The following is a 25,673-nucleotide window of genomic DNA, read 5'->3' on the forward strand; positions in this document are numbered from 1 at the left end:
ATCCACTGAGCCACACCAGCCAGGGCCCTTTTTCCTCTGTTGATTGTGTGATTTACCACACTGTTTTTATTATTGTAGCTATGTGATACAATAATATCCTCCAACTTTGCTCTTTTTCAAAATTGTTTTTGTTATTTTGAGTCCTTTGAGATTCCATATGAATATTAGAATAACTTTTTTATTACTGCAGAAAAATGCTTTTGTGATGTTGATAGGGAGTTTGTTGACTTTGTAGTTGTTTTGAGTAGTGTGGATATCTTAATGTTAAGTCTTCCAATTCATGAACATAGGATATTTTTCTTTTTAAAAAATTTTTGTTTATTGATTTTTAGGGGGAGAGAGAAGGAATATCATCGAATTTGTTCCACTCATTAATACATTTATTGGTTGCTTCTTATATGTGCCCTGACCAGAGTGGCATCAAACCCCCAATCTTGGCGTATCAGGATGGTACTGTAATCCAGCCCCCACCTGTACATGACCCCCGGCCTGTACAGGCCCGGACAGGCTGTAGTTCCAACCCCTGGCCCACAGCCTGTTAGGAACTAGGCCACACAGTAGGAGGTTAAGTGGTAGGTGAGCAAGCGAAGCTTCACTTGCATTACCGCCTGAGCTCTGCCTCCTGTCTCCCCTCAACCCTGTGTCCCGCCCACCCCTCCCCACCCTCGACCTGTGCAAAAATTGTCTTCCGTGAAACTACTCCCTGGTGCCAAAAAAGTTGGGGACTGCTGCCAACTGGGCTACCCAGCCAGGGCCAGGATGTTTTTCCTTTAACTCATGTGTTGCTTAATTTCTTTCAGCAATGTTTGTAGTTTTTAGTGTACAAGTATTTTTCTTGGTTAGGTTTATTCCTAAATATTATATTGTTTTTGATGTTATTTTAAATGGAATTGTTTTCTTAAGTTCATGTTTGGATTTATTGTTTTTAATCCATTCTCATCATCTGATGGAAGAGTTAAGTCCATCTGTATTTTTAAACATAGATTTCTTTCTTAGAGCATCTCAGTTTTACAGAAAATTTAAGAGGACGGTACAGAGACTTCCCATATATACCACCTGTCCCAACATATGCATAGCCTCCCTTATTGTTCCCATCCCTGACCAGAGTTGTTAGAATTGATTAATCTACACTTACACATCCTAATTACCCAGAGCCCACTTTTTTACATTTATATTGTATATTCTGTGGGTTTGGACCAATAATATGATGACATGTATCCATTATTAGAATATCATTCAGAGTATTTTCTCTGCTCTAAAAATCCTTGATGCTTTGTCTGTTCATCCTATCCTCAACCATCAACCCCTAGGCAACCATTGATCTTTTTACTGTTTTCATAGTTTTGTCTTTTCCAGAATGTCATATAGTTGGAATTGTACAGTATTCATCCATTTCAGATTGCATTCTTCTACTTAGTATCAATAATGTGCATTTAAGTTTCCTCCCTGTGTCTTCATGGCTTGATAGCTGATTTCTTTTTAATGCTGAATAATATTTTATTGTTTGGATATACCATATTTTATTTATCCACTCACTTACTGAAGGATGTTTTGGTTGCTTCCAAGTTTTGGCAGTTATGACTAAAGCTTACATATATTTCTGGGTTTAGGTTTTTGTATGGATCCATTTTGTTAATTATTTCTATATATCTTGTAACTTTCTGGTTCCTCCTTTCCTATCTTACTGCTTTCCTTTGTGTTTTGTTGATTTTTTTGGCATTTCTGTGCTTCGATATACCCTTTACTTCCTTTACTGTATATTCTGTAGGTACTTTCTTTATGGTTACTTTTCCTTCCACACTGGCCTCTCCCACCCTGATTCAGTATGAATGGGTGCAACAAATGCCACAAATTTTCCTGCTCCTCTCACTGGGATACTTTCTCAGATTTACTGTATCCCAGATGATGTAGCTTCTTAATTATTGTTCTCCAGAGTTTTCATGGTGGTATTTAATCTGTATATTGTTGTTAACTCAGTGTTTCTGTGGGGGAAGAAGGACCTTTATCTGCCTAGTTTGCCATTTTGCTGATACCACTCTCCCTACTATCTATCACTTTTTGAAGTATAAATGTTGCCAGATAACGTTATTCTTTATAAGATATATAGGTAAAAGGGAATTTTAGATGTAATATTTTAGACTTGAGTAAGATACTTGGTTTTGTCTTTTGTGAGGTCTTTTGTCTTTTTTTCTGTCTACAGAGAAAATGAAATCTAAAGCTGCTATATAGCCCAATGTTAAAGTTTATGTAATCTTTTCTATTAGAATTAAGAAATAAGGTAATAATAGAGCAGTTATATATCCTATCAGACAAGATCATGTTGTCTTTTTTTTTTTTAAGGCTTTCAGGACATTCCATAAAGATTTATTAAATGTCTGTGATGTGTAAGGTTTTATGCAAATGGTATACAGAAAACATAACATGTAATCCTTTAAGGTGCTCATTTTTAATTTGATGAAAGACAACTGTAATGCATAAAAAACTAACCACACACACACACACACAGCAGTACGGGATCTAAGAAGCAAATACAGAAGTATGAGAACTATTGCTGTGAGTTAAGTAGAAACAGAAATGACAGTGAACTGAAGTGGACAAGGATGACTTCTAAAGTAATTTGAGTGTATGCTAGACCTTGAGCGGGTTGTAGGCTCATATCTCAGTACTTATCCTGGAGAGAGAAATATCACGCATCATAAAGTAGAACATGTACAGTTAATATTCTTTATACTAGCAGAAATATAGAAATAATCTAAATGTTTAACATGAAAATGGCCAAATCTGTTCTGTCTATACTGTGGCATACTGTGCAGCAGTTAAATAGTAGAGTTCCATATGTGCTGACAAAGTGTTTTAAGTGAATTGTTGAATTTAATTTTATTTTTTAAATTATATTTTATTGATTATGTTGTTACAGTTGTCCCAATTTCCCCCCCTTTACCCCCTTCCACCCAGCATACCCATTCTCTCAGGCAATCCCCACACCATTGTTCGTGTCCATGGGTAATGCATGTAAGTTTTTCAGCTACTCCATTTCATATACTTTACATCCTCATGGCTATTCTGTAACTACTGTATTTTGCAATGTATAATGCACTCCATGTATAGTGTGCACCCACATTTTTGGCCCAAACTGTCATGGAAAAAAAATCTTTATTTAATATTTAGGAACAAAACATCATTGTATTCCAGGGTATTATTTTGTATACGGATATAGTTACTGCTTTCTAGAGTTACACTTTTAACACATAAGCATAAATAAAAGAACTTTAAAACATTTATATAGATATGGAATTAGTACTACCCATGTATAACATGCATCCTTATTTTTCCCTCAAATATTTTGGCAAAAAAGTGCATTATACATGGCAAAATACGGTGTCTATTTGTATTTCTTAATCCTCTCACCTCTTTACCCATTCCCCCAGACCTTCCCTGCCCCCCAACCTGGCAACCGTCAAAACTGTCTCTGTACCCATTATCTGTTTCTGTTCTTCTTGTTTGCTTAGTTTGTTTTTTAGATTCAGTTGTTGATAGATATGTATATTTTTCCCATTTTATTGTTCATAGTTTTGATCTTTTTTTCCTAGATAAGCCCTTTAACATTTTATATTATATTAATTTGGTGATGATGAACTCCTTTAGTTTTTTCCTGTCTAGGAAGCTCTTTCTCTGCCCTTCGATTCTAAATGATACCTTCACTAGATAGAGCAATCTTGGCTGTAGGCTCCTGCTTTTCATGACTTTGAATATTTCTTGCCAATCCCTTCAAGCCTGCAAAGATTCTTTTGAGAAATGAGCTGACAGTCTTATGGGAACTCCCCTGTAGGTAACTAACTTCTTTTCTCTTGCTGCTTTTAATATTCTCTTTATCTTTAACTTTTAACATGTTAATCATGATGTATCTTGGAGTGGGCCTCTTTGCATCAATCTTTATTTTGCATCAAAGTTTGAGACTCTGTGCTTCCTAGACCTGCATATCTGTTTCCTTCACCAAATTAGGGGATTTTTCTGTCGTTTTTCCAAACAGATTTCCAATTTCTTGCTCTTTCTTTTATCCTTCTGGCAACCCTGTGATGTGAATGTTGGAGTGCTTGAAGTTGTCCCAGAGGCTGTTACACCATCCTCATTTTTTGGATTCTTATTTCTTGTTGTTCTGATGAGTGTTTTGCTTTCTTATGTTCCAAATAACTGATTTGATGCTCAGCTTCGCCCACTCTGCTGTTGTTTCCTTGTAAGTTGTTTATATTAATTAGTGTATCCTTCATGTGTGACTGGATCTTCTTTATGTTGTTGAGATCCTCACTAAGTTCCTTGAGCATTCTTATAACCAGTGTTTTGAACTCTGTGTCTGATAGATTGCTTATCTCCATTTTGTTTAGTTGTTTTTCTGGAGTTTTGATCTGTTCTTTCATTTGGGCCATGTTTCTTTGTCTCCTCCTTGTGTTTGTTTCTATGTATTAGGTAGAGCTGCTTTGGCTCCCTGTCCTGGTAGCATGGCCTAATATAGTAAGTGTCCTGTAGGGTCCAGTGGCACAGCCTCCCCTGTGACCCAGACTGGCTACTCGAAGTGCACCCTCTGTGTGGGCTGAGTACACCCTCCTCTTGTAGTTGAGTAATAATTGTTGTTGACAGGTCAATGGGAGGGATTTGCCCAGGCCAGTCAGCTGCAAGGACTGGCTCTGACCACTGTACACCAACCTCTGCCCTCCATGGAGGATCAGCTATGCGGGGGCAAGGTGGTGGTGCTCCAGTGTGGTCTGTAGCTGGCCACTGGGTGCACAAGCTCTGCGGTTTCCTGGGTGGTGCAGGCCAAGGTCAGCTCCCACCTGTGTTTTGCCCAGGGCCACCCTGCATGGGCTAAAAAGCAACCTGAGATGGCTACTACTTGTGCTGGGCTTAGAGATCCCCAGGTGAAGCCAAGCTGTGAGTCTAGGCTGGCTGCTGCTGGTGTCAGGCCTGGAGCCACTTAGCAAGAGGTACAGGGGCTGGGGTTCAAAGAGGCCGGCTGTTGCTTGAGAGGATTTAGGAGTTTGTGAAGCATTAGCCAAGACCAGCAATTCATACGGAAAAGTCTTTGCCAACAGCTTTGATGGGCCCATAATTTTGGTGGAAAAGCCTTTGTCAACAGCTTGGGTGGGCCCATAATTTTGGTGGAATGGAGTTTCAGGATATCCAGGGCAAGACAGTGTTAGCCAGGTTGATGGGGTCTCAGATATGGCACCCGCTTGCAGGTTCTGTGTCTCTGGGATGGCGGGAAGGCTCAGAAAAGAGACAGTGGCCTCTGCCCGCCATTCTATCTGGGAGAAAGCTGTCTCCCAACTCTTGTCTTGATGCCAGACACTTAATTTCCTTGCTATATACCACTGGTGCCTTTCACGCTGCTACCCCACTACTGGAGCTCAGGGAGTGAGTCTGAATAAATCCATGAGTGGGTTCTTTAAGAGGAACTGCTTGGGACTGCAGAAGTTTCTTTCACTGACTCACTTCCTACTGGTTTTTGCAACCAGAAGTTATAGGGCTTATCTTCCTGGCACTGGAACCCTGGGCTAGGGGGCTGGGACTGCTTGCCCCCAGGATATCCTGCCTGAATTTTCATGCACCACGTGTAGATGTGGGACCAGCCTGTTTTGCATCTCCACCCCTCTTACCAGTCTGGTTTGGTGTGGTTTCTTTAATTCCGAAGTTGTCAGGCTTCCATTCACCTTGATTTCTGATGGTTCTGAGTGATGTTTGTTCTATAATTTAGTTGTGTTCTTGGTGTGTTTGTGGGAGGAAGCAAGCCATGTTTACCTATGCTGTCGTCTTATCCAGAAGCCCCCAAATTGTTGAATTTTTTTTAAAGGGTATATTAGTTTGTTTGGGCTACTGTAACAAAATACCAACAGAATTTATTTTTAATAGTGCTAGAAGCTGGAAGTCTGAGATCAAGGTACCAGCACGGTTGGGTGATGGCCCTGTGCTCCTTGGGACTGCAGAGTTCTCACTGTATTCTCACATGCTGGAAAAGAGCTAGGGAGCTCTGTGGGTCTTCTTTTACAAGAGCATTAATCTCATTACATTGGGCTTTAGGCTTTTAACATAAGAATTTTGCAGGGACCCAAATATTCAAACATACATCACAAAGGAAGTTTTAAATAATATGTGCATTAGTTGGGTGAAAATAACAAACCAAGCTAGCCTGCAGATAATACTGCATACTTTTTTAAGCGAATAGTATATAAATCCATTGTGAAGGAAGGATAAACTGATAATAGGATTGTAATAATTAAGCACTCATTAATTATATAATTCAAAATGAAGAATCGCAGATAAAAATTTATCAGAACACTATAGTGTTACCTATTTATGGTGATATTATTAACAAATTTTCCTATTCTTTATCCTTTACTGTATTTTTATAGGAAACTTTTTATCAGAAAGTGTTAAATTTTAAGGAGTCATTTATAAATGGAAGATAAGTTATTGACAAATTGTTAAAATTAACTTTTATAAACTGGAATGGAAGTACAGGTAAACTTTATTTAGGTGGAAAAATCAGAGAATTTGTGGGAATGGAAGATATTTGAGGAAAAGAGAAGAAAGTCCAGAATGTCTTAGAAACTTATAAAGTTGTATAGAGCCATCAAACACTGCCTTAGATTTTTAAGATGTTCATTCAGTAACTATTTAAGGGTCTAGTAGATTTCAGAATATCACTGAGAATCTTATTAGTTCCCTGACTCTGAGCAATTTATGTTTTGGGGAAGGGGATGCAAACAAGGAAAATACAATACAGTGTAGAAGGAAGAAAACATTTTTAAAGTGGAGAAAAGAGTTGGTGAGGGTTGATAGTGGCTTTCCTGAAGGAATGGAAGTCTAAGCTGAGATTTGAAGTTTTGAGTAGTTAGATGTCTAGAGAGGGCAAGTGGAGACCAGCACATAAAACTGTTTCAAGGACTTGATTTTATAGTGTTTAAATGTTTCATAATATATTATGTTAGTTGTTTGGCACTTAGAGGCACATAATAAACTCTCCATCTCTCTTTTCCCTTTCCTTCTCTTTGTATGTATGTATTCACTGCAGGTGGTGCATGGCATGAGTTGGTGGGGAAAATTAATGCAAACTCTAAAACATTGCTCATATAAAAAGAGACAACCTTAATTTAGTATCTTTGAAGGAGCCATGTTCAGTTTACCAAAATAAAAATGTTATTTGATATGGTTGGCTGCTGTTTAAATCAGTCATCACGATGAGTTAATCATGGAATTGAATATGATGCAGTATTTAAATTTTTTTATTGTCAACAACTTTTAACTTCTTACTACTTATTAATTGTACTATTTTCATGGGTATTTATATGGACAGGGGCTTGGACTTTTGGAAATAACTACACAAGTTACTTCATCTTATGTAGATAAAATGTGGTATCTTTAATGTTATCTGTTGTGAGATTCGCAAAATAAATTCGTTTTTTGCAAGACAGAAATCTCATATCATTTAAAGTGCCTGAATTGCCACAGGGAATCCTGAAACTGGCAGTACTATTTACTAAACCTTTTTTTTTTTTTTTAATTGATTTTCAGAGAAAGAAAGGCAAAGGGAGTGAGAGAAACACCCATTTGTTGTTCCTCTTATTTATGCATTCATTGGTTGCTTCTTGTATGTGCCCTGACCTGGGATCACATCTGCAACCTTAGTTGGGATGACACTCTAACCAACTAAGCTAGCTACCTGGTCAGCTAAACTTTTTGAAAATGAATTTCCTCCCTGTTTGCTTTAAAGGTACACAATAATTAAAAGAATCAAAACTTCTGTAAAGAGAGAACCTATCACATTATTTATAAAATGATGAGCTGTTCCCCTTTGGACAGTTTATAGAAAAAATAAACAGATGTAATTTAGAAAGGAAGAATACATGAATTTTGTTACAGTCTACATTCCCATTCCATAAACAAAATATTCTGAACATTCCAACCTTATGACAAGTTGCCTCATTAGCATGAAAAAACTAAATTTTACTTACCACTTGATTCACACCTGTATCTGTTTTTTTTCCACTGCATGGAATGCCCTTCCCCCTTTTTTTGTTTGTTTGCATAATTCCTTTGTAGCCTTAAAGACTCCACCTTTAAGACTTCTTGTTCTCCACAGAAAGTTCATCACTCCCTCCTTGCCACTACTGTCCCTGCTGTCACAGCACTTGCCACTTAATACTATTACTGATACTATAAGTGTTTAAGTTTTCTGTTTCCTTACTACATTGTGATATCCTTAAGTAAAGGGAATGTTTCATTCCATACTGAGTATCTGGTGTCAAAAATGCTAATTTAGCATGAATGAAAGAGGGCTTTCTGAAACGACATGTTGTATAATGAAAGCCTACTAAAAGTTAAAGACTTACAGTTTTATTGATTGACTGGTTCCTGGCACTGCAGTTACTTCTTCTAGGTTATCACAGGAAACAGGTTAAAACCCACAGTGATGTTTGAACAATAAGATTTATTTAATGTAACTGTTATAAGACTGGATACCAAACAGATAAGGAACTGTAAGCATACTACTACTTTAAGTGTGCCAGGCTGTAGGGAAACTCTCTCCTAACTTAGAGTTTAAAGGTTCAAGTTTTTAAAGTGGAGTAAATTACTCAATTTACAGAAATATGTACTACACGAGTATTTTAAGTAGTGTTCTTTCCTTTGCATTTTAAATTATTAAAAATAAGAGGAAGCATGATGTAATGGAAAAAGCAATACAATGAAATCTTTTGGGGGTATTTGGGGTTCTTTACCTTCTCTGTAAAAATGTAGTTCATAGTATGATATTCAATAATACAAAATTAACTTCAGTTTATTTTTAAAATGTGTTTATAGAATTTTAAGAATGAAGCTAGAACAAAGGGATTTTTGAGTATAGAAACCAGCAAAATTGGGAATGATTATTTAAATTTCACAATTATTCATCCAAGGTACTTGTGCTCTATTTTTTTAGTGATAAACTAGAATACAGTATAGTCCTAATTTTGTGAAACATACATACATATATATGTTTATACATGTGCAGGAAACCATACAGTAAGGTAAAGTAGTAATGTTATAAAAAAAGAAAATAATATTTTCTTTTTTTTCTACGCAATGAAGAAAAACTAAAACATTTAAAAGACCACTTCATAAATATCATTTGTGGCTTTGGGAGTAGATTATTATTTTATATACAAGTAAAGAAAATGTATTGGGGTTGCAGCCAACATGTCAAAGACAGGCTTTTGTTTTGTTTGTTTCCCAGTTTTACTAAGAAGTGTTAGCTATGGTGGAAAACAGAAAATAACTTTGTGATTGATGGTTAGGGCTTCTTTAGTCATGACCAGAATAAAGTTCTTAATATGGTGTCTATGGATGAACTTTAGGGGATCCATAGATTATTTGGAATTGTATCAAAAATACTATATATGTCTATTCATGTGTTTCATATATATGACATCAGTGACTGGGTCCATAGCTTTTAACAGATTCGCAAATTGTGTCATGCACTTTTTGGATCATTCCAAAAAGTACTAAAGAATCCCACAGACAGTTCTTGTTTGCCTCCACATAGAGTATAAGAATATGATGTGGATTTTCAGTCACAGACTACTGAAAATGAAATTGTTTACTTGGGTCCTGAAGTATTCAGAGAATGATTGTAGAGTTGTTAATTTTTCTCTGGGTTATACGTTTCTATCTTTCCTTCTATTGTTTTGAAACTTTTGATCTTGGTCTACTGTTTTCATCTAAAAAGCAACCACACTCCCTCAAAATGGGGAAGAAAAGATCTTGTCAGTTTTTTTATCAAATGATTTTTAACAGGTTTTGTATCATTTAAACAATTCGTTTTATCTTTATTTTAATATGCAAAAAAAGGTTCCTCCTACAATGAAGTCATCATCCTTTTAACCCATAAACCTTCTTATGTATCTATGAGATTGAGGATTTATACCCTATTTAGTTTATGATTGATATCTAGTGTGTATTGGGTCTGTAGACTTTTGACTTTTTTTTCCTAATTCCTTTTATCTTCCTCTTTCTTTTTGGGAGGGAGTTGTAGCTAGAAAGAACCTTAAAGCTCAGTGATCTAGGATTCTAGTTCCTTATATCAGAAATGCCTCATGTTTATGTTTAAAGACAGTATGTATGTCTTTTTGTAAGGAATTTCATTATTTCCACAACAGCATCTCATTAATTCTTCCTGCATTCCCAGGAGTTTTCCGAGTACTTGGTTTCATAATTTGTGGGAGAAAAATGGAAGTGTACTGGTATTCTTACCATTTAGAAAACAAACCAACTAAAAAGAAAATCCCCACAGAACTCAGGTTCTCTGCCAACCTACTTTACAATTAGAATAAATTTTAATCAGTTTAAATATTAGGTTACATCTCATACTTGGAACCTGGATGTTAAGGAGTCTCACTTTCAGTTATATTTTTTGATCTACAAGTTTTTTGAGTTTTGGAGTTTCATTAAAAAGTTTAGTTAAATATGTTCAGTCTTTTTCCATTTAAGGTTTTTGGAATAAAAATTTTATATATGTATTTTGGTGACAGTAATTATTTTGGAGACTTGGTATCCTATTCGTTTGAATTTGGTATATCTTTTTTATCTTCCTAAAGCAGTGTGAAATACATGTGTTATATTTTAGGTGAATTTTTAAAAGGTGTACATCATGTTTGATGATAATTGGAAACCTTATGTGATGTGAGCACAGTTGAGGATAACCATTGCATAAAGATCTATTTTTTTCAAATTCTTTTTTCACTTTTCTTGCCTGAAGAAAAAAAATTCGTGACACTGTGGAGTTTATTCATAATAACATTGAGGTTTTAGAGAGAAGATTCTTGCTTTACATATCTGAAAGTTGGGATATTAATACGTATTTCATAGGGTTGTTTGAGAAATCAATTGGATAACATGTGAAATGCCTAACACAACAATTTGACATAGTAGGTTCACTCCACCAAAGGCTATATGCAGAGTAAGATGTAATCATGCTCACAGGGAATTGAGTGTCTCTGGAGCAGGGAAAAATTAATAAATACCAACAAATTCTACTGTGGTCAGTTATTCATTCAGAAGTAATGAACAATTTAGAGAGAAGCATAAAGAGTGCAAAGTTGCATTAAAATGAAGCTTTATCCTTTCATTAGTTGTCTAGAAGTAGAATCAAATAGGAAAAGGCTGCCAAATGGTAGCAAAATTTTTTATCTTTAGAATTGCCCTCACAATTGCCATTTTTCATACCTTTTTACCTGCATTAATTCACTGTGACCTCCTTTTGCGAAGTTTTTTTTTTTTTAATTACATTGTTCTAATGGGAGAGGGCAGCTTTAATATGTTGAACTTCCTAATGAAGTTGAAGTCACCCTTGAAGTATGCCTGTCTGCACCTGACATTCCTTCCTCGGGCAGGACCCCTCCCTGTGAATAAGAGGAAAGGCTTGGCCAATTACCACAGACAAAGCCGGACAGCTGCCGAGCCCAGCTGGGAGGAGTTTGGGGAGGAGTTTCCTTCTCTGAGCCAAGCTGGTTACAGTCGTGGGGTGAGGCGGGGTGGGCTGTTGCCAAGTCTTTCTATTCACACTGTCTCGCCCAGTGAATTACCTGAGTTGGAGGTTGAGAAGGGGTGTTACTTTTTGCATGGGATCCCCCTCCACTGAGAAGACGTTAGGGTGGGAGGAATTGTTGCAGTTGCCAGTTTTCTAATAGAGGCAGAAGCTTTCTGAGCCCTTGCACCACTCCTCCTCCCACACAGACCAGAACATCAGGTCTGTCGTCCCAGGAGTCTCAGGTGGCAACCACAGCGGCATCCTGAAGTAATGGTTTGGTGGGAAGGGAAGGGGTGGTCCTTCTGTGTGGACCCCATACGCCTGACTCACAGGAAGTGCTAGCAGAGCTTGGCAATGGGCGAAGCCGCTCCAGGATTCTACTCCTCCCTGCCTTGGCCGGCCCGCCCTCTCTGACAGAGGCTTTGCAGTATCTCCCCATAGAACAATGAAGTGGTTACAAGTCTGCTAAGACTCCCAAGGAAATTCTTTGGACTACTATGACAGCCTTCAAAATGTTTTGCTACCGACTTTTCCAAGAAGCTGTTTTTTAAAACATTCATCCCTTCATGGATTGCTTTGTCTGAAGATTGCTCAGGGTGACCATGGTCCAGCGCTTTAGCCTCAGGAGGCAGATATCCAAGGTGGGTAGTTTGGGTAGTTTTGTGTGTTTGTTTAAGGGGAAACTCTCACTAGCTTCAGCAAGGCTTCCTTTTTCTCTCTAACTATTCTGTCAAGCCTGCCTTCCTCCAGCGTTAAGGAGGGGCTGGGGAAGGAAGCGCTGCCTTTTGTTCTTTCCTCTGACAGACACAAAGGTTTAAGGCTGACTGCACGGCAACCCCAGATTGTGTGTCCCTAATACTAAAGCTGTCATCTTTGAATATGGAGGAAGTTGCAGTTTGCTTCTCAGATACAATTTCTAGAGGGAGTGCGTGAATGAGTGAATAGTGGTTAAAAAGTGCATATATAATTAACAATTAATCTTGCAGGTTGTTGACTAAGATGAGAAAACCTTATTGGTTTGTAGAATCAGTGTTTTCATACAAAATTTAGTGTTAAACAGGGGAGAAGTACCTTAAAATAGTTCAGTAAGCAAGACCCACACGAAAATGTTAAAACGAGTGGTTGTATTAAGAAACTTGCATACTTAATGAAGGAGTGTGTGAAAAGCAGTAACCAGAGGCTCACAAAACAATTTTTACAGAGTTCTGCTTGAAAAACGGGTTTCCTGTGTGCAGCTTTGTCGGGGGAGGGGGGAGTTTTTTAATATAAAAAAATTAAACATAAGATTTTTAAAAAGTGAAGTCCTTTTCGAAGAGGGGCTGCTGACTTATGAAGCAGCCCCGGCAGTGCCCAGCCTTCTCTTTACTCAGTCATTGAGCTCTCTTTTTTGCAAGTGCAGAAACTAGTTTGGAAAGAAGTGTGCTGAGAATTGAGCTTTATTTCAAAAACAACTTATTCTTTAAAAGCTCTATTTTAAAAATGTAGTAGTTGGTGGCTAAATTGTGTCACAGTTCATTCCGCGCAGATAGAAGCTTAAACAAATAGTAAATCAGTAGGCATTCTCCACTTCCTTGGTTGTCAGTCAGAATTGTTAAATCCTGAAATGTGTTGTTATCTTAAGGGAAAACCTTTAATTACTCACAGGTGACCCTCTGTAGAATGGGTGCATTCAAGCAAAAATGAAAGCTTTGGCCTCCATCCCCATGTCAGATTGCATCTATTTTCTTGGATCTCCAAACCTGGCAGGAACTTCTTAGGTATATTAAAATAAATTTCCCTTTCTTTTTTCTCCCCTTATTGAAGGGGGGTGGGAAGGGGAGATAGGAAGACCCCAAATTTCTCCTAAACGATAAAAAGAATGATTTTTGTTTCTCCTTCTACATCCTCTAATTCATGTATTTTCAAATACGTAGTACATTTAAAAAGCAGATGATGTGTAGATTGTCAGGGCAGTGACATTTCTGCACAAGAGTGTCTGAAATAGTTGGGAGCCAGGTCATGATTTTCTAATTAGAAAATAACTGCATTCTACGTATGTTACTGCCAGTATTGCTCTCCCAGTTGCTTTTTGAACTTTAACTACTCTTTCACTCTGTACTCTATGTATCAGAGTGATTTATAGAAAAGATACTTTTGGAGGAATTAGGAGAACATCTTCTATATAACATGAAGAAAGAAAAGAAACATTATTAAAAACACTCAAAGGCAGGTAACCTCTTTCAATTTCTTTTTATAACATCCCTCTCTTCCATTTTAACATGTTTTTTGTGTCCTATATTGGATGATAGGACCAAATCTAAGGAGATTTGTTTTCTATCAAATACTCTTAACATAGTATATGAGTATGGTCAGTAATGAATTGAAAAAAGTAATATTCTTAATTCTTTTCATCTGTATGTCACTGCCGTATGAGGGAGAAACCAAATAGTCATGTCAGTAAGTTTTTTAATTGCAGTGAATGCACCGTTCCTCTCTTTTGTCTTTTCAGCTAAATCCATTTTACCTGAAAACAGAGGACCTGTAGTATCCCAGTATATGGTATATCTGACACATATTGAACACTTACAGTGAAATAGTTTTTGTTTTTGTTTGTAGGTCAGTGACAGTTGAACAATGGCAATTTCATATGATTCCAGCTTTAGTAACAAATACTTTTGCCAATAAATAATCTTCCCACAAGTATAGAGTGAGTTTAAGATGATCTCATATTTCAAAAAGCAATGGCCTGTTTGAACAAAAGGAAGTACTCATGTGGTCATCTTTAAGTTCTGTTGGAAATTTCTGAAAGAAAATATTTATAAATGTTTTCAGTGGTTTTAAGCCCAGTATCTAATTTAGATACTTTTTATGTTAAATTTGATAGTCATGTTTACCTACACTGGATATTTTCCTTAAAATAATCAAATAATTCTTCTAGGCCAGTGATTTTCAACCAGTGTGCTGCAAGAATTTTTAAAACATGCTATACCTATTTAGTCAGGGGCAATGACCTCTTTTCCCTTAGATTGTCAAATGAAAAAATGACAACAGCCAACACAACAATAGCCATCCGGTGTGAATGAATCAGAGTTACTCCTGTTTTGTTTTGGGGGGTTTTGTTGTGGGTTTTTTTTTTGGTCAAATAAGCAAAAAATATATTTTCTGGTGTGCCACAGAATTTTATTATTTAGTTTATCTGTGCCATGGGATGAAAAAGGTTGAAAATTGTTCTAGGATAATGGATGTTCACATCTGAAATAAGTTAAAAGGGAGGGAGTAAATAAAGAGAGAAAGTAAAATTTTTCGTTTTTAAAGAGAAATGCTTAGTTGTTCTCTTTGACTAGATCCCAGTTACCTGACTCCCAGAAAAGCTTTCTCTTTACCATGTCATTTTAAATTATTTTCTTCATGTGTAGTTTTCTCACATGTGACTTCAAAGATATTCACTAAGGAAAGCTTTTTCATCCTGCCCTAAGTCCTCTGCATAAGCCAGCCAAAATAGTCTGAGATCTGACAATGTGGACATTTTATTTAATTCTAATGATCCTTTACGTTAGAAGGTGTCACCTTCATTTTGTCATTAAAGAAACAGTTCAGAAGAGTTAAGTTTTTTGCCCAAGATCAGCAGGAGATACAGAGTCAGGTTCAAACGTAGTTGTAACTCTGAACCCATATCGTTTCCCTATACCAGTTGCCTCCATAAACTTATGATATATTAATCATTCTGCTATCATGGTCCCTGATATTGCTCCGTATGTTTATCCATGCTTATAGAGAACAAAATATTAAATAACCTGGGTAACTTCCTTAGAGCAACCCTTTCCCAGAGAGCTGAAATTACTATCTGGTATGGTTTAAATTTTTTCAGTCAAACTTTTTTCCCACAATTGCCCTTGTTGGTGTGGCTCAGTTGGTCAGAGTGTCCTACCATAAACTGAGAGATTGTGGTTTTGAGTCCCAGGCAGGGCATGGGCCTGAGTTACAGATTCATTCCCCAGTCAGGTACTTATGAGAGGCAACTGATCTATGTTTCTCTCTCACGTGGATTTTTCTCTCTTAATCTTTCTCCTTCCCTTTCCCACTCTCTCTCTTTAAAAACAAACAAATAAACAAACAAAAAATATTGTTTCTCACAATTAAAGTTGTTTTATTTTGCCAGTAAAACATCAGTTGGAATAAGATCATTGACTTAATAAAGGCATACAGACTGTGCTGCCTTTAAAACACTATTAAGGAGAAAAATTTACTCTTTAGTTTTATAATAATGTATAAGGCATGAAATACATTAAGTTAGACATTCAGGAAGTGTTGTCTTTACTTACTGTAGCTCTACCCTCCCTACCCAAACTTTTAAATGGGTAATAGAAAATCAAATTTTTTTCCTTCTTTTCCAGAACATCATTTCATTTTATTAGAATATATGATAAAAGCTGAGGCGGCTTTGAAATAGTGGTTTAGAGATAATTTCATTAAAATAGTTCACCCTTTTATATTTTACTTTTGAATGGTATCATTTTCATAGTTCAAAAATTAAAAATTACATAACTGAAATCTTGCTTCCAGGCATGCCTTTTCAACTAGTTCATATCCCTCCCTCCATAGGTAATCAGTTTCTTGTTTAGTCTTCCATTGTTTGTTTATACATATGTAAGAAAGTGTGAACATATATTTTCTGACTTTTCTAAAATGAATGATAAATGCTCTACAGTTTATTCTAAGAAAATAGCTTAAACTTTAATTTTCCACATATGGATCTGAATTGTGATCTCAGTTTGGGGTTCACATTTATTTTCATATTTTCATGGGAGGCTTATTTTCTTTAAGATAGGTATAGCCACACAGAATTCACTTTCTATGTCAAAGATAATTAAAGTAACAGCGAATCAGTGATGACTTAATTCTTTTTCAGTCATCCCACATTTCCTTTCCTACTCAGTTTTGCTATATTAAAATTTTTCATATGGTGAAAAAAACATACAAGATAAAAATCATATTTGCATATCCTGCGTTGACCTGTGAAGAGATTAATGATCAAGAAATAGAAATTGCGGGCCCCTGCCCCCTGCCTGGGGCCAGTTCTGCTATTGATTTATTGAAATCATTTAATTCAGACTTTTAGAGCATTTGAAGACATTTTTACTTAAAAATTAAGAATTATCTGTTGGAGAGTAGGACACTTGTAGTACAGGCTTCCCCCTGCTAGGTGAGTGTTCTAGGAACCCATCTGTATCAGTGTACTAGCTAATGTTGTGAGAGACTTCAAAGCCTTTTTTTCTGAAGGCTCAGTGCACTTGCGCATTTCATGATGGTCCACTTATGCATGCACCTGCCCACACCATGCTGAGTGTTCACAAGTTTTTGAGCAAAAAAGGCATGACCTCTGTGCCTCTTCCCCACTCTTCACCTGATCTCACCCCCAGCAACCCTTTTTGTTTCTGGAATGAAAATAGCCCTCAAAGGGAAACATTTTGCCAATGTGGAAGAGGTGAAACAAAAAACAGCGGAAACACTAGGAGGCATTAAAATCAACGAGTTCAAAATCTGTTTTGAGCAGCCGTGGCTGATATGGCTCAGTGGATTGAGTGCCAGCCTGCAAACCAAAGGGTCACCGGTTCGATTCCCAGTCAGGGAACATGCCTGTGTTGCGGGCCAGGTCCCCAGTAGGGGATGCAAGATGCAACCACACATTGATGTTTCCCTCTCTTTCTCTCTTCCTCCCCCCCAAAAATAAATTTTAAAATTTTTTTTAAAAAATACCGATTTGAGCGGTAGTAAAAAATCTTAATACATGTATTGTGTCAAATGTATAGTACTTTGAAGGTGACTAAAATTTAAACATGTAAGAATACATCATTTTTCATAAATTCTGTTATGAGTGGGGTCCTCTCTCATATATGATAGTGTCCTGTTATTTGGTAGCAACTTGGTATCAGCTTAAGAAACTTAATATTTAGAGAATTGTTCATCGTACTTTGAATTCTTAATAAAAACTGCTGTATTTCCAAAAGTAGTTTCCTTTTAATTTCTACCTGATTTCTTTTTTTTCTTTTTTTATGACCTGTGGTAACATACATAATTGGCTTACATTTTCTGTGAATATACAGGGTGAGGCAAACATAGGCTTACAGTTCATATGGAAAATACAACAACTGATAAATAATATACTGTTTTGTGTACTCACAACTGTAAACCTGTTTTTGCCCCACCCTGTTTTCTTATTAGTAAAGAAAATAGGTATCCCTTATTTCCATCTTAAGTAAATTATTAATAATTAGAGTCTTGTTAAAGTATTTTGATGACTAACATGGTAAATTTATGTATATTTTACCATAGTTTTTAAGAAGTATTTTGAATCTTTTTAACAGTAAGTACTGCATGGCTATAGAAAAGTAATGTTATATGTAATTAACTCAGATACATAGGCAAGGGAGTCAATATCAGATGGATACTTTTAAATAATAAAAATGTGTACACCATCTCTTTTTAATGCTGTTTTTATTTAATTAATTTTCTTGAAGTTACTTCAGACATCAGCTAGCTTCATACTTGAAAATATGTTTTATATTTATATTTTGCTAGCAGTTAACTGTTACCTCTTCTTGTTAATCATTACCCCATTTTTAGGAGGCTTAAATTAGGTAGTGGTATCATCAGCATAACAGGATCACTTTGTTCTGTTATGTAACCAAAAAGGGAAGACTTATGTCCTTCTTTCACATGAAATGAGACCCTTAGTAAGATGAATTATCATGTATTGTAGATGTGGTAGGAATGGGTAAGAAATAGAGAATAGCATTCCGATTCTCGTATATTGGCCATGGTAAGTTAAAATAGAGAAACTAATTTAGATATATGTGTATTACAACTGAAATATATTTGTGATATTGATACCAGTGTGAATTTTAAAAATACCAAGAAGTTACTGACTGTAGATCCTAGAATGGAATATGCTACTGAGAAAAGATAGTTAAATTTACTTAGAATTGTATTGCTTTTTTGTTTTTTAAGTGCACAACTATTATTTGGTGTTGATTTGAGTATCATTTTCTGGAGAGAGATGACTCAAATAGATGATTCTTTGAAGATGGAATCCATTTACCATGGGCTATTAGTTTTGAAGATCAGTGAGCTTATATACTTGAAGATGCTTTGAAAACTATAAGGCACTATACTGATTTCAGAATTTAAGGTGATGATATTTTCATTATTAGGTCATAAGACCTAAATAAGACCTAAATAAGTTGTTTTTAAACTATACTATGAAGCGCACACACACATAGACAACAGCAATTGCCTCTGGGAAGAAGATGTGGGAGACTTGGTTGGATGTGAGAGTGAAACTCACTTTTTATTAAAATATCCACAATGTAGAAGTGAATTTTAGGCTCATTCTTCAGTGAAAACCATCACCAACAATTTACTTAAAGATTAATGATTGAAATACGATGCTCTTTTGGGCTTGATACTTTCTCCCAACTATCCATGTTATTCACAGATTGAAGATAACCTTTATGTGTAACACATGAGTTTGTACTATAGAATTACTAACCCTTTAAAAATTATTTAAATAGGCCTCTTTGGAACATGTTAACAGTCCTATTCTGAGAGCACATTTTGAAACTGGTGTATAAAGGCAAGAACACATTTTACTTGTAATATCTATATATAGAAGGTGCATGTAATACTTACTAATATGAAATACTGTGATTTATTCTTAATCATTTTGGCCTACATAAGAAAATGAAAAGAATTTGCTCTTTTTTATATCCCAGGTTAGTTACAACTTAACTTCCACATGGACCTGTGATAGAATCCTGCAAAACATGTTGAATAAGAATAAAATAATGCAAATAGAGCTTACCTTTAATGCAGGAGATCTGCATTAAATCTTAATCTGTTCCATGAGATGTTTTGTAAGAAGATCATTTTGTCTTTACTGGAAATTTAGTGTTTGAAAAGAATCCATATTAAAGTCAGCAGTATCTAAAATCCAGAGATAGCACATATAATGAACATTTCTTAGTTTTCCTTTTCATTTACTAAAATTTACCTAAAGGGTGTTTGTCACTAAAATTGAGTAAACCATGACTGGATATGTGTCTTAGGATGAGTAATTTGACCTCTGTTGAAGCTTTCTCTGCATTTGAAAAGTGTTACCTAGGGTCAATTCAAAATGTAAAATTATGATCTGTTGTGTATGAGCCAGGTTATAGTTCTAAGAAAAATTACTGTAGAAAGCAAACACTAGAGAAAACATCCAGTTTTATATCAGGAGGGATCTAATTTTATACAGTTGTTCTTAGCAAAAGTAAATAAACTCATGACTTTAATGGACTTTGAGTATAGTTCTAGCCAGTTCTGACCATTCACATTCAAGAATAGCAAGTGAACTTAGTGAGTTAGTCATACACTTACATATTAGAGCCCAGATACTGAGAAGAATTCATGTTTCTTCTATATCCTCAGTTTCAGAAGAAAGTTTGAAATTTCTTTATGAAAACAGACATTCCTGCCAATGGAAATTTACCTTATACACAACAAATTTTTCTTCATGTGATATTATATTGGAATCCACATCCTTTTTTTTAAGACAAAAACCACTCCTCTTAATTCTTCAGGAAAAGTTAATCGTAACTGAGAAGATAAGAGATGTAAAAACTAAAATAAGTTTTTTTATTTTTATGAAATTAATAATAAGGAATACACATTTTGAAGAGGGAATTAATTCTTCCTTTGAACCTAAGATAGGCTTAAAAAGCCTCATAGAGAAATGGAAATTTTAACTGGACCTGAAGGATTTACATCAGTCGTTCTCGACTTTTCTTTTCTCTGACACCCCCAATATAACCTCAAGAATGTAACTTAGGATCAAGGTAATAGTAATTTGGGAGGTGACTTGAAAAACACCTCACAGTATGATGTATACTTCTGGAGGAACCTCATTTCTTTGCAAATTATTGATTTAGATGGAGGACCTGAGGAGGATATTCCAGCAAAGGGGCCAAGATAACTAGATACATTTTTGTTGAGAGGGAGAGGCTTGTCACACTTAATATCCCATTGAGGGAGTTCTAATATGAACATCCTCTCAAAGTCAATCTAAGAGTTTATATTTTCTCTGGGGAAATCCAACAAGGTAATGGAGGTTGCCAAACTAAGTGCCCTTACCTCTGTGGAGTGAACAGTGGACAACTCTAGGAAACACTCTCTTAGATAGTATATGTGGGTTGCTTAATATTACTTCTTAGGATATGGAAATTTAACTGCAAAGTCTTAACATACTTGTCTAACATTCTTTTTCTGGGTTCTAATAATTTGAAGATGGATATTGAAATGATACAAACAACACCTGAGTATAATTGCCCTGTTCTCTTTTTTGGTGCAGTGTATGTATATGTGTTGAGACTTAGGAAACTAGTCACAAAGTTTGGTCTCAGTTAACAAATTCTCTTTGGATACAATTGGAAGTCTGACCCAGTCTATTCAGTATCTGTTCAGTGGTGAATCATTTGAGTTTTGAGTCTTATGAAGTGATGTTATTGATCATTGTTTTCAAATAACACCCAACTATTGGGACTTCAAGACATTTTAGAGCATATAATATAAAGTGTATGTACGAAGTCTGTCCAGAAAAAGTCCAGAGAATGGTTTGCCAAAATCATGTAACCTGGCAGCCAAGGAGAGTGTACTGGAATGTGCATGTGAGATCAGTGACAACTTCACTGTACTGGTAAGTGGGGGCTGTAGACACCCATTGATTGAGGATGTGTACTGTGTGACTGCCACATTTAAAATGACTGAGCGAGTAGAGTTATGAATCTGCATCAGATTTTGCATTGTTTGAACATTCCACCATGGCAATTATTTGGATGATTCAGAAGGCCACAGAAATGGGCAACTGGTGATTGGCAACTTCATCATGACTACGTGCCCATCCATGCATCACGTCTTCTGCAGAGTTTGTTGGTGAAACACTGAATCACCCAGGTGGCTCAGCCCCGCTACAGCCCAGATTTGGCATCCTGTGGTACCTCTGAAAGGGAAGAGATTTCAGACAGTCAATGAGATTTAGGAAGATAAGACAGGGCCGCTGGTGGCGTTTGAGAGAACTGTGTGAGGTCCCAAGGTACCTACTTTGAAGGGGACTGAGGCTTCATTGTCCTGTGTACAGTGTTTCTTGTATATTGTATCTTGTTCAATAAATGTCTCTCCTTTTCATGTTATCGCTGGATACCTTCTGGACAGGCCTCATATATTCTTACTTGGAGAGAAGTTGGAACATAGTCACTGGAGATAGTAGGTTGTATATAAAAATAAGTATCTATTTCTTATTACTCTTTTCTTTTATTATAGCATTCAAACTGGACTCCTTCCTTACTGTTTTTAAAGTACAACACAGTTCTGCCTTAGGTCTATAGCGCTTGCCCTTCCTCTGCCTTTTTATCCAAGTATCTGCATGGATTACTCTTCTATATTTGAGGTCTTAACTTAGAGGTCATTTTTCAGCAAGGCTTTGACTAACTGTTTACTTTAAAATAATGAAGCCAGTTTCTAAACACACACTTTTCCCTCAGCATCCATTATCTCCCTTCTCAGTTTTTCTTTTTCTCCTCCAATATATTTATCATCATCTGATATACTATACATTGTTTTTTTTTTTGTTCCCTGCTTCCCCTCATCTAAACTTTATGAAAAGGATGTTTATCTACTTTGTTAACTTTCATATCCAGAAATATAGAATAATGTCTGGTACCTGGTAAGTGCTCCAAACAAATACTTGTTTCATGGATGTATAAGCAGGTCAACGAATTGATGTTTCTTTTCCTTCTCTCTCGCACTCTGTCTCCTCCCCATTCCTCTCTCTCTCTCTCTAAAATCAATTTTTTAATAAAGTAGCTAATATCCTTGTCTGCATTCTTTCATCTGTTCCCTTACTACCTACTGCCACCATCCTTACCTCTGGCTACTTGTAATCCAGCCTCCCTTCTGCTGCAGAATTATCTCATGTCTGATAAAATTGTCACTCAGACATCAAATAAATATTTATTTAAATCTCTGCTAATATTCTTTCCCAGATAGCAGACAGTCTAAAAATCAGAAATGGCAATAAATTGGCAACCTCACTCTGGTTCTTGAATTATAAGTATCCACATTTCTAAATTAATCTTTTTGATGTAATGGAAAGAGCCCAGAAGTAGAAACCCAGATTTTTTCTATTCTGTATAATTTTAGACAAATATTTCTCTGTATTTCAGTTCCTGAATCTTAAAATGACAATGATATTTATACCTATTATCTCAAAAGAACAAGTAAACAATAGATGTGAATATATTTGGAATGGTATTTAAAACTCTTAAATACAAGGTAATATGCCAGACCACATTTTACAACTGTCAAGTACTTTTAAATAGTCGAAGTGACTAAGTGGCTTTTAGTCCTTTTTTTGTGTTTGGATGCTTGTTGGAAAGTAGAGTTTCACCCTCGCCCCAATTAAATAAAGCTCTGTGCCAAGGAGTGATAACATACCACATTTAATAAGTGCTATATCTTATTTAAAAAAAACTATCACAAAATAAATGCAAGAGCTGTAGTGACCTGGAATATATTCTGACTGTATTTTCCTAGACTTTGAGGTATAGGAAACTGTTTCTCCATTAATTTTGTCATTTAGACTCCTGCATAAACATCACTACTGGGAAACATCCTAATGAAATTTCCTTTCTCTGTTATTCAATGAGAAAATACATTTAGATATTTAGATCATATAGAAGAGTATTAGGGATCTGACATCTTTCAGAATCTTGCTAAACTTAGAAAAGTACTCATACTTCATTCATCTGAAGAGAATAGTGACTCAATACTTGCATTGTCACTGGGTTTGACAAACTTAACCCAGCTATTAACAACAAAAACATGTTTGTGTTTGACTTGGTTAAGTTTTAAATATATATAGTGGCTTTAAGAACCACTTTGCCTATTTTTCAAGTTAAGGAAAAGGGCAAAAGCCTGCTATAAAATAGCTTATCTTTAGGGACAGTCTAAGTGGAATACTCCATTCTGGTTTCTAAATTAGCTGACTGTTTAAACAATTCTTCATTTTGTATTACTAAAGTTGTCAAGAGTAAGGCTTTAGCTGATAAATGTAAGCTCTTTCTACCAAAGCTTCCAACTATTTCCTGTGTCTATCCTCAAGTAACACAAAAAAGTAAGTAACATGCCATAACCCATATAATAAACAAATGGTACTCAACAACCACCTGAAAAGTCGTAGAAAAGATAATGGCACACATGCCCTTTTTTCCAGTTCCTTCTGTTCCAGTAGAAGTGTTCCCCATAAGAGTCAAGAAAGAGTAAGCAGTGAGAAGAGACTGTTATGTCTATGAGTACTACTCTGATTCCATAACATTGAAGACTTGAAAATAAAGACCATCACTTTGGTAGGGTAGTGTTGCTAATTTCATCTCTGTCGCTCCCCTGCATATGCTTTGCCAAGGTCTCCAGTGTCTTCCATATTGCTAAATCCAATGACAGGTTCTTAGTTCTCAACTTGATTTTCGGCAACATTTGGCATGTTGGTTGCTCTGTCCTCAGTGGAACACTGAGTTTCTGGTATCTCCTCCCCTCCCTTGTTCTCTTGGTTTTCCCTTTCTCAATTAGTGGCAATTCCACCCTTCAGGCCCCATGTCTTTACATCATCTTTGAGGCCCCCCTCTCACTCCCAGTGTATCAGCAGGTTCTGTTAGTGCACTTTTAAATATATCTAAAATTTGCCTATTTCAGGTCTCACTATCATCCTTTCACCTGTATTTTTGCATTAACCTCCTAACTTGTCTCTCAGCTTCTACTCTTACCCCACTAGTTTATCCTTATCACAAGAAACAGAAACCAGATGATGTCATTCCTATGATTAAAACCCTCCATTGTTTTCCTTTTTCACTCACTTTTAAATGGTCTTTCGGGCCCTGCACAACCTGTCTTTCCATGAACTGTTTTGACCTCATTCTCTTCTCCCCCTTGTTCATTCTGCTCCAGCCATACTGGCCCCCTTGCTGTTCCTGGAACATAGCAAGTATATTCCTTCTTCCCTCAGGACCTTTGCCCTCTGCCTGGAACCCTCTTCCTCCAGATAACTAACTGTATCACTCATGTGCTCATTGTTTTGAAGTCTTTGCTTAAGTATCATCTTCTCAAATGTTTCCAGTAAGTCTTTCCGTGAGCACTCTGAAATATAAAATTACAGTATCCCCTTTATTTTTTTATCCCCAGCATTTATTATCTTCTAATATACTATAACTCCAATATATTATAATTTACTAATTTATTTTGTCTGTTTACTCTTCATACTCCAGCCCAAGAATGTAAGCTCTTGGACAGTTTTTGTTTGTGTTGTTTATTAATGTATCCCCAGAACCTAGAATATAGTAGATGCTTAGTTCCTATTTCCTGAACACATGAATGAATCATTTATTTGAAAAAAAATGAAAGGAAAGAAAGCCATCCTGAATTAAGAATATAATATTCCATGGAACATTGTATTTTATTATCAAATAAGCATCTTAGTGTTGAACTGTTTTGAAGTGGTAACTTTGTATGTAACAAAAAAAACAAACAAAAAAACCTAATCTTTTGCCTAGTCTTTATTTTTAGCTCTTTCTTTTATAAATAATAAATCCCTGGAGATTTCTTCTTAACAACAAGAAAAATCAAAGTAATTCACATCTCTTACTCCATTTGATCCTATGAAATAGAATAAATGTTATTTTTCTAGTTTATGTAAGATTTCAGTATTTCTTAAAACTGATTTTAGTTAAATTTAATAAAACATTAACACAGACCCATCTCCAGTTTTGGTAGAAAATGCCAGATTCCTTAAGTAGCTTAAGTTTTAGTTGGGAAGTTAAGCACAAAAAAAGGCAAAACTAGATTTTTGTTTAATTGAAATGAAAGATAGGCTGTATACTATTGTGCTCTGAGAACTTAAAGAGGGAAACGTTACCTAGGTGAGCTTGAAGGAAATGGGCCTCTACAGATAAATGGGCAGAGAGCTAGTGAGAGGAGAGGAAACAAAGAATCAGTCCAAAATTGTCTGTTTTCTTTTCAACAGTATCCCTGGAACTTGGAAGTGCCTCACACATTT

General features: G+C 36.0%; 1 protein-coding gene across 7 annotated transcripts in view; it reads left to right on the forward strand.

Moving 5' to 3' along the window:
• Positions 1-25,673, forward strand: part of TMCC1 (transmembrane and coiled-coil domain family 1) — a 208,588-nt gene that overhangs the window by 79,662 nt on the left and 103,253 nt on the right. Inside the window, exon 1 of one of the 7 annotated variants that reach the window (XM_054595564.1) lies at positions 12,009-12,198. The exons of the other annotated variants lie outside the window; for them this stretch is intronic. Within the exon in view, the coding sequence (XP_054451539.1) occupies positions 12,160-12,198 (39 nt within the window). The 5' untranslated portion in view covers positions 12,009-12,159. Of the gene's footprint in view, positions 1-12,008; positions 12,199-25,673 lie in introns of those variants that run through there. 7 annotated transcript variants of the gene reach the window in all.

The sequence above is a fragment of the Pteronotus mesoamericanus genome, unplaced genomic scaffold (genome assembly GCF_021234165.1).
Source record: "Pteronotus mesoamericanus isolate MK-2021 breed Mesoamerican mustached bat unplaced genomic scaffold, CSHL_Meso_final scaffold_54, whole genome shotgun sequence".
NCBI classification, from domain to species: Eukaryota; Metazoa; Chordata; class Mammalia; order Chiroptera; family Mormoopidae; genus Pteronotus; species Pteronotus mesoamericanus.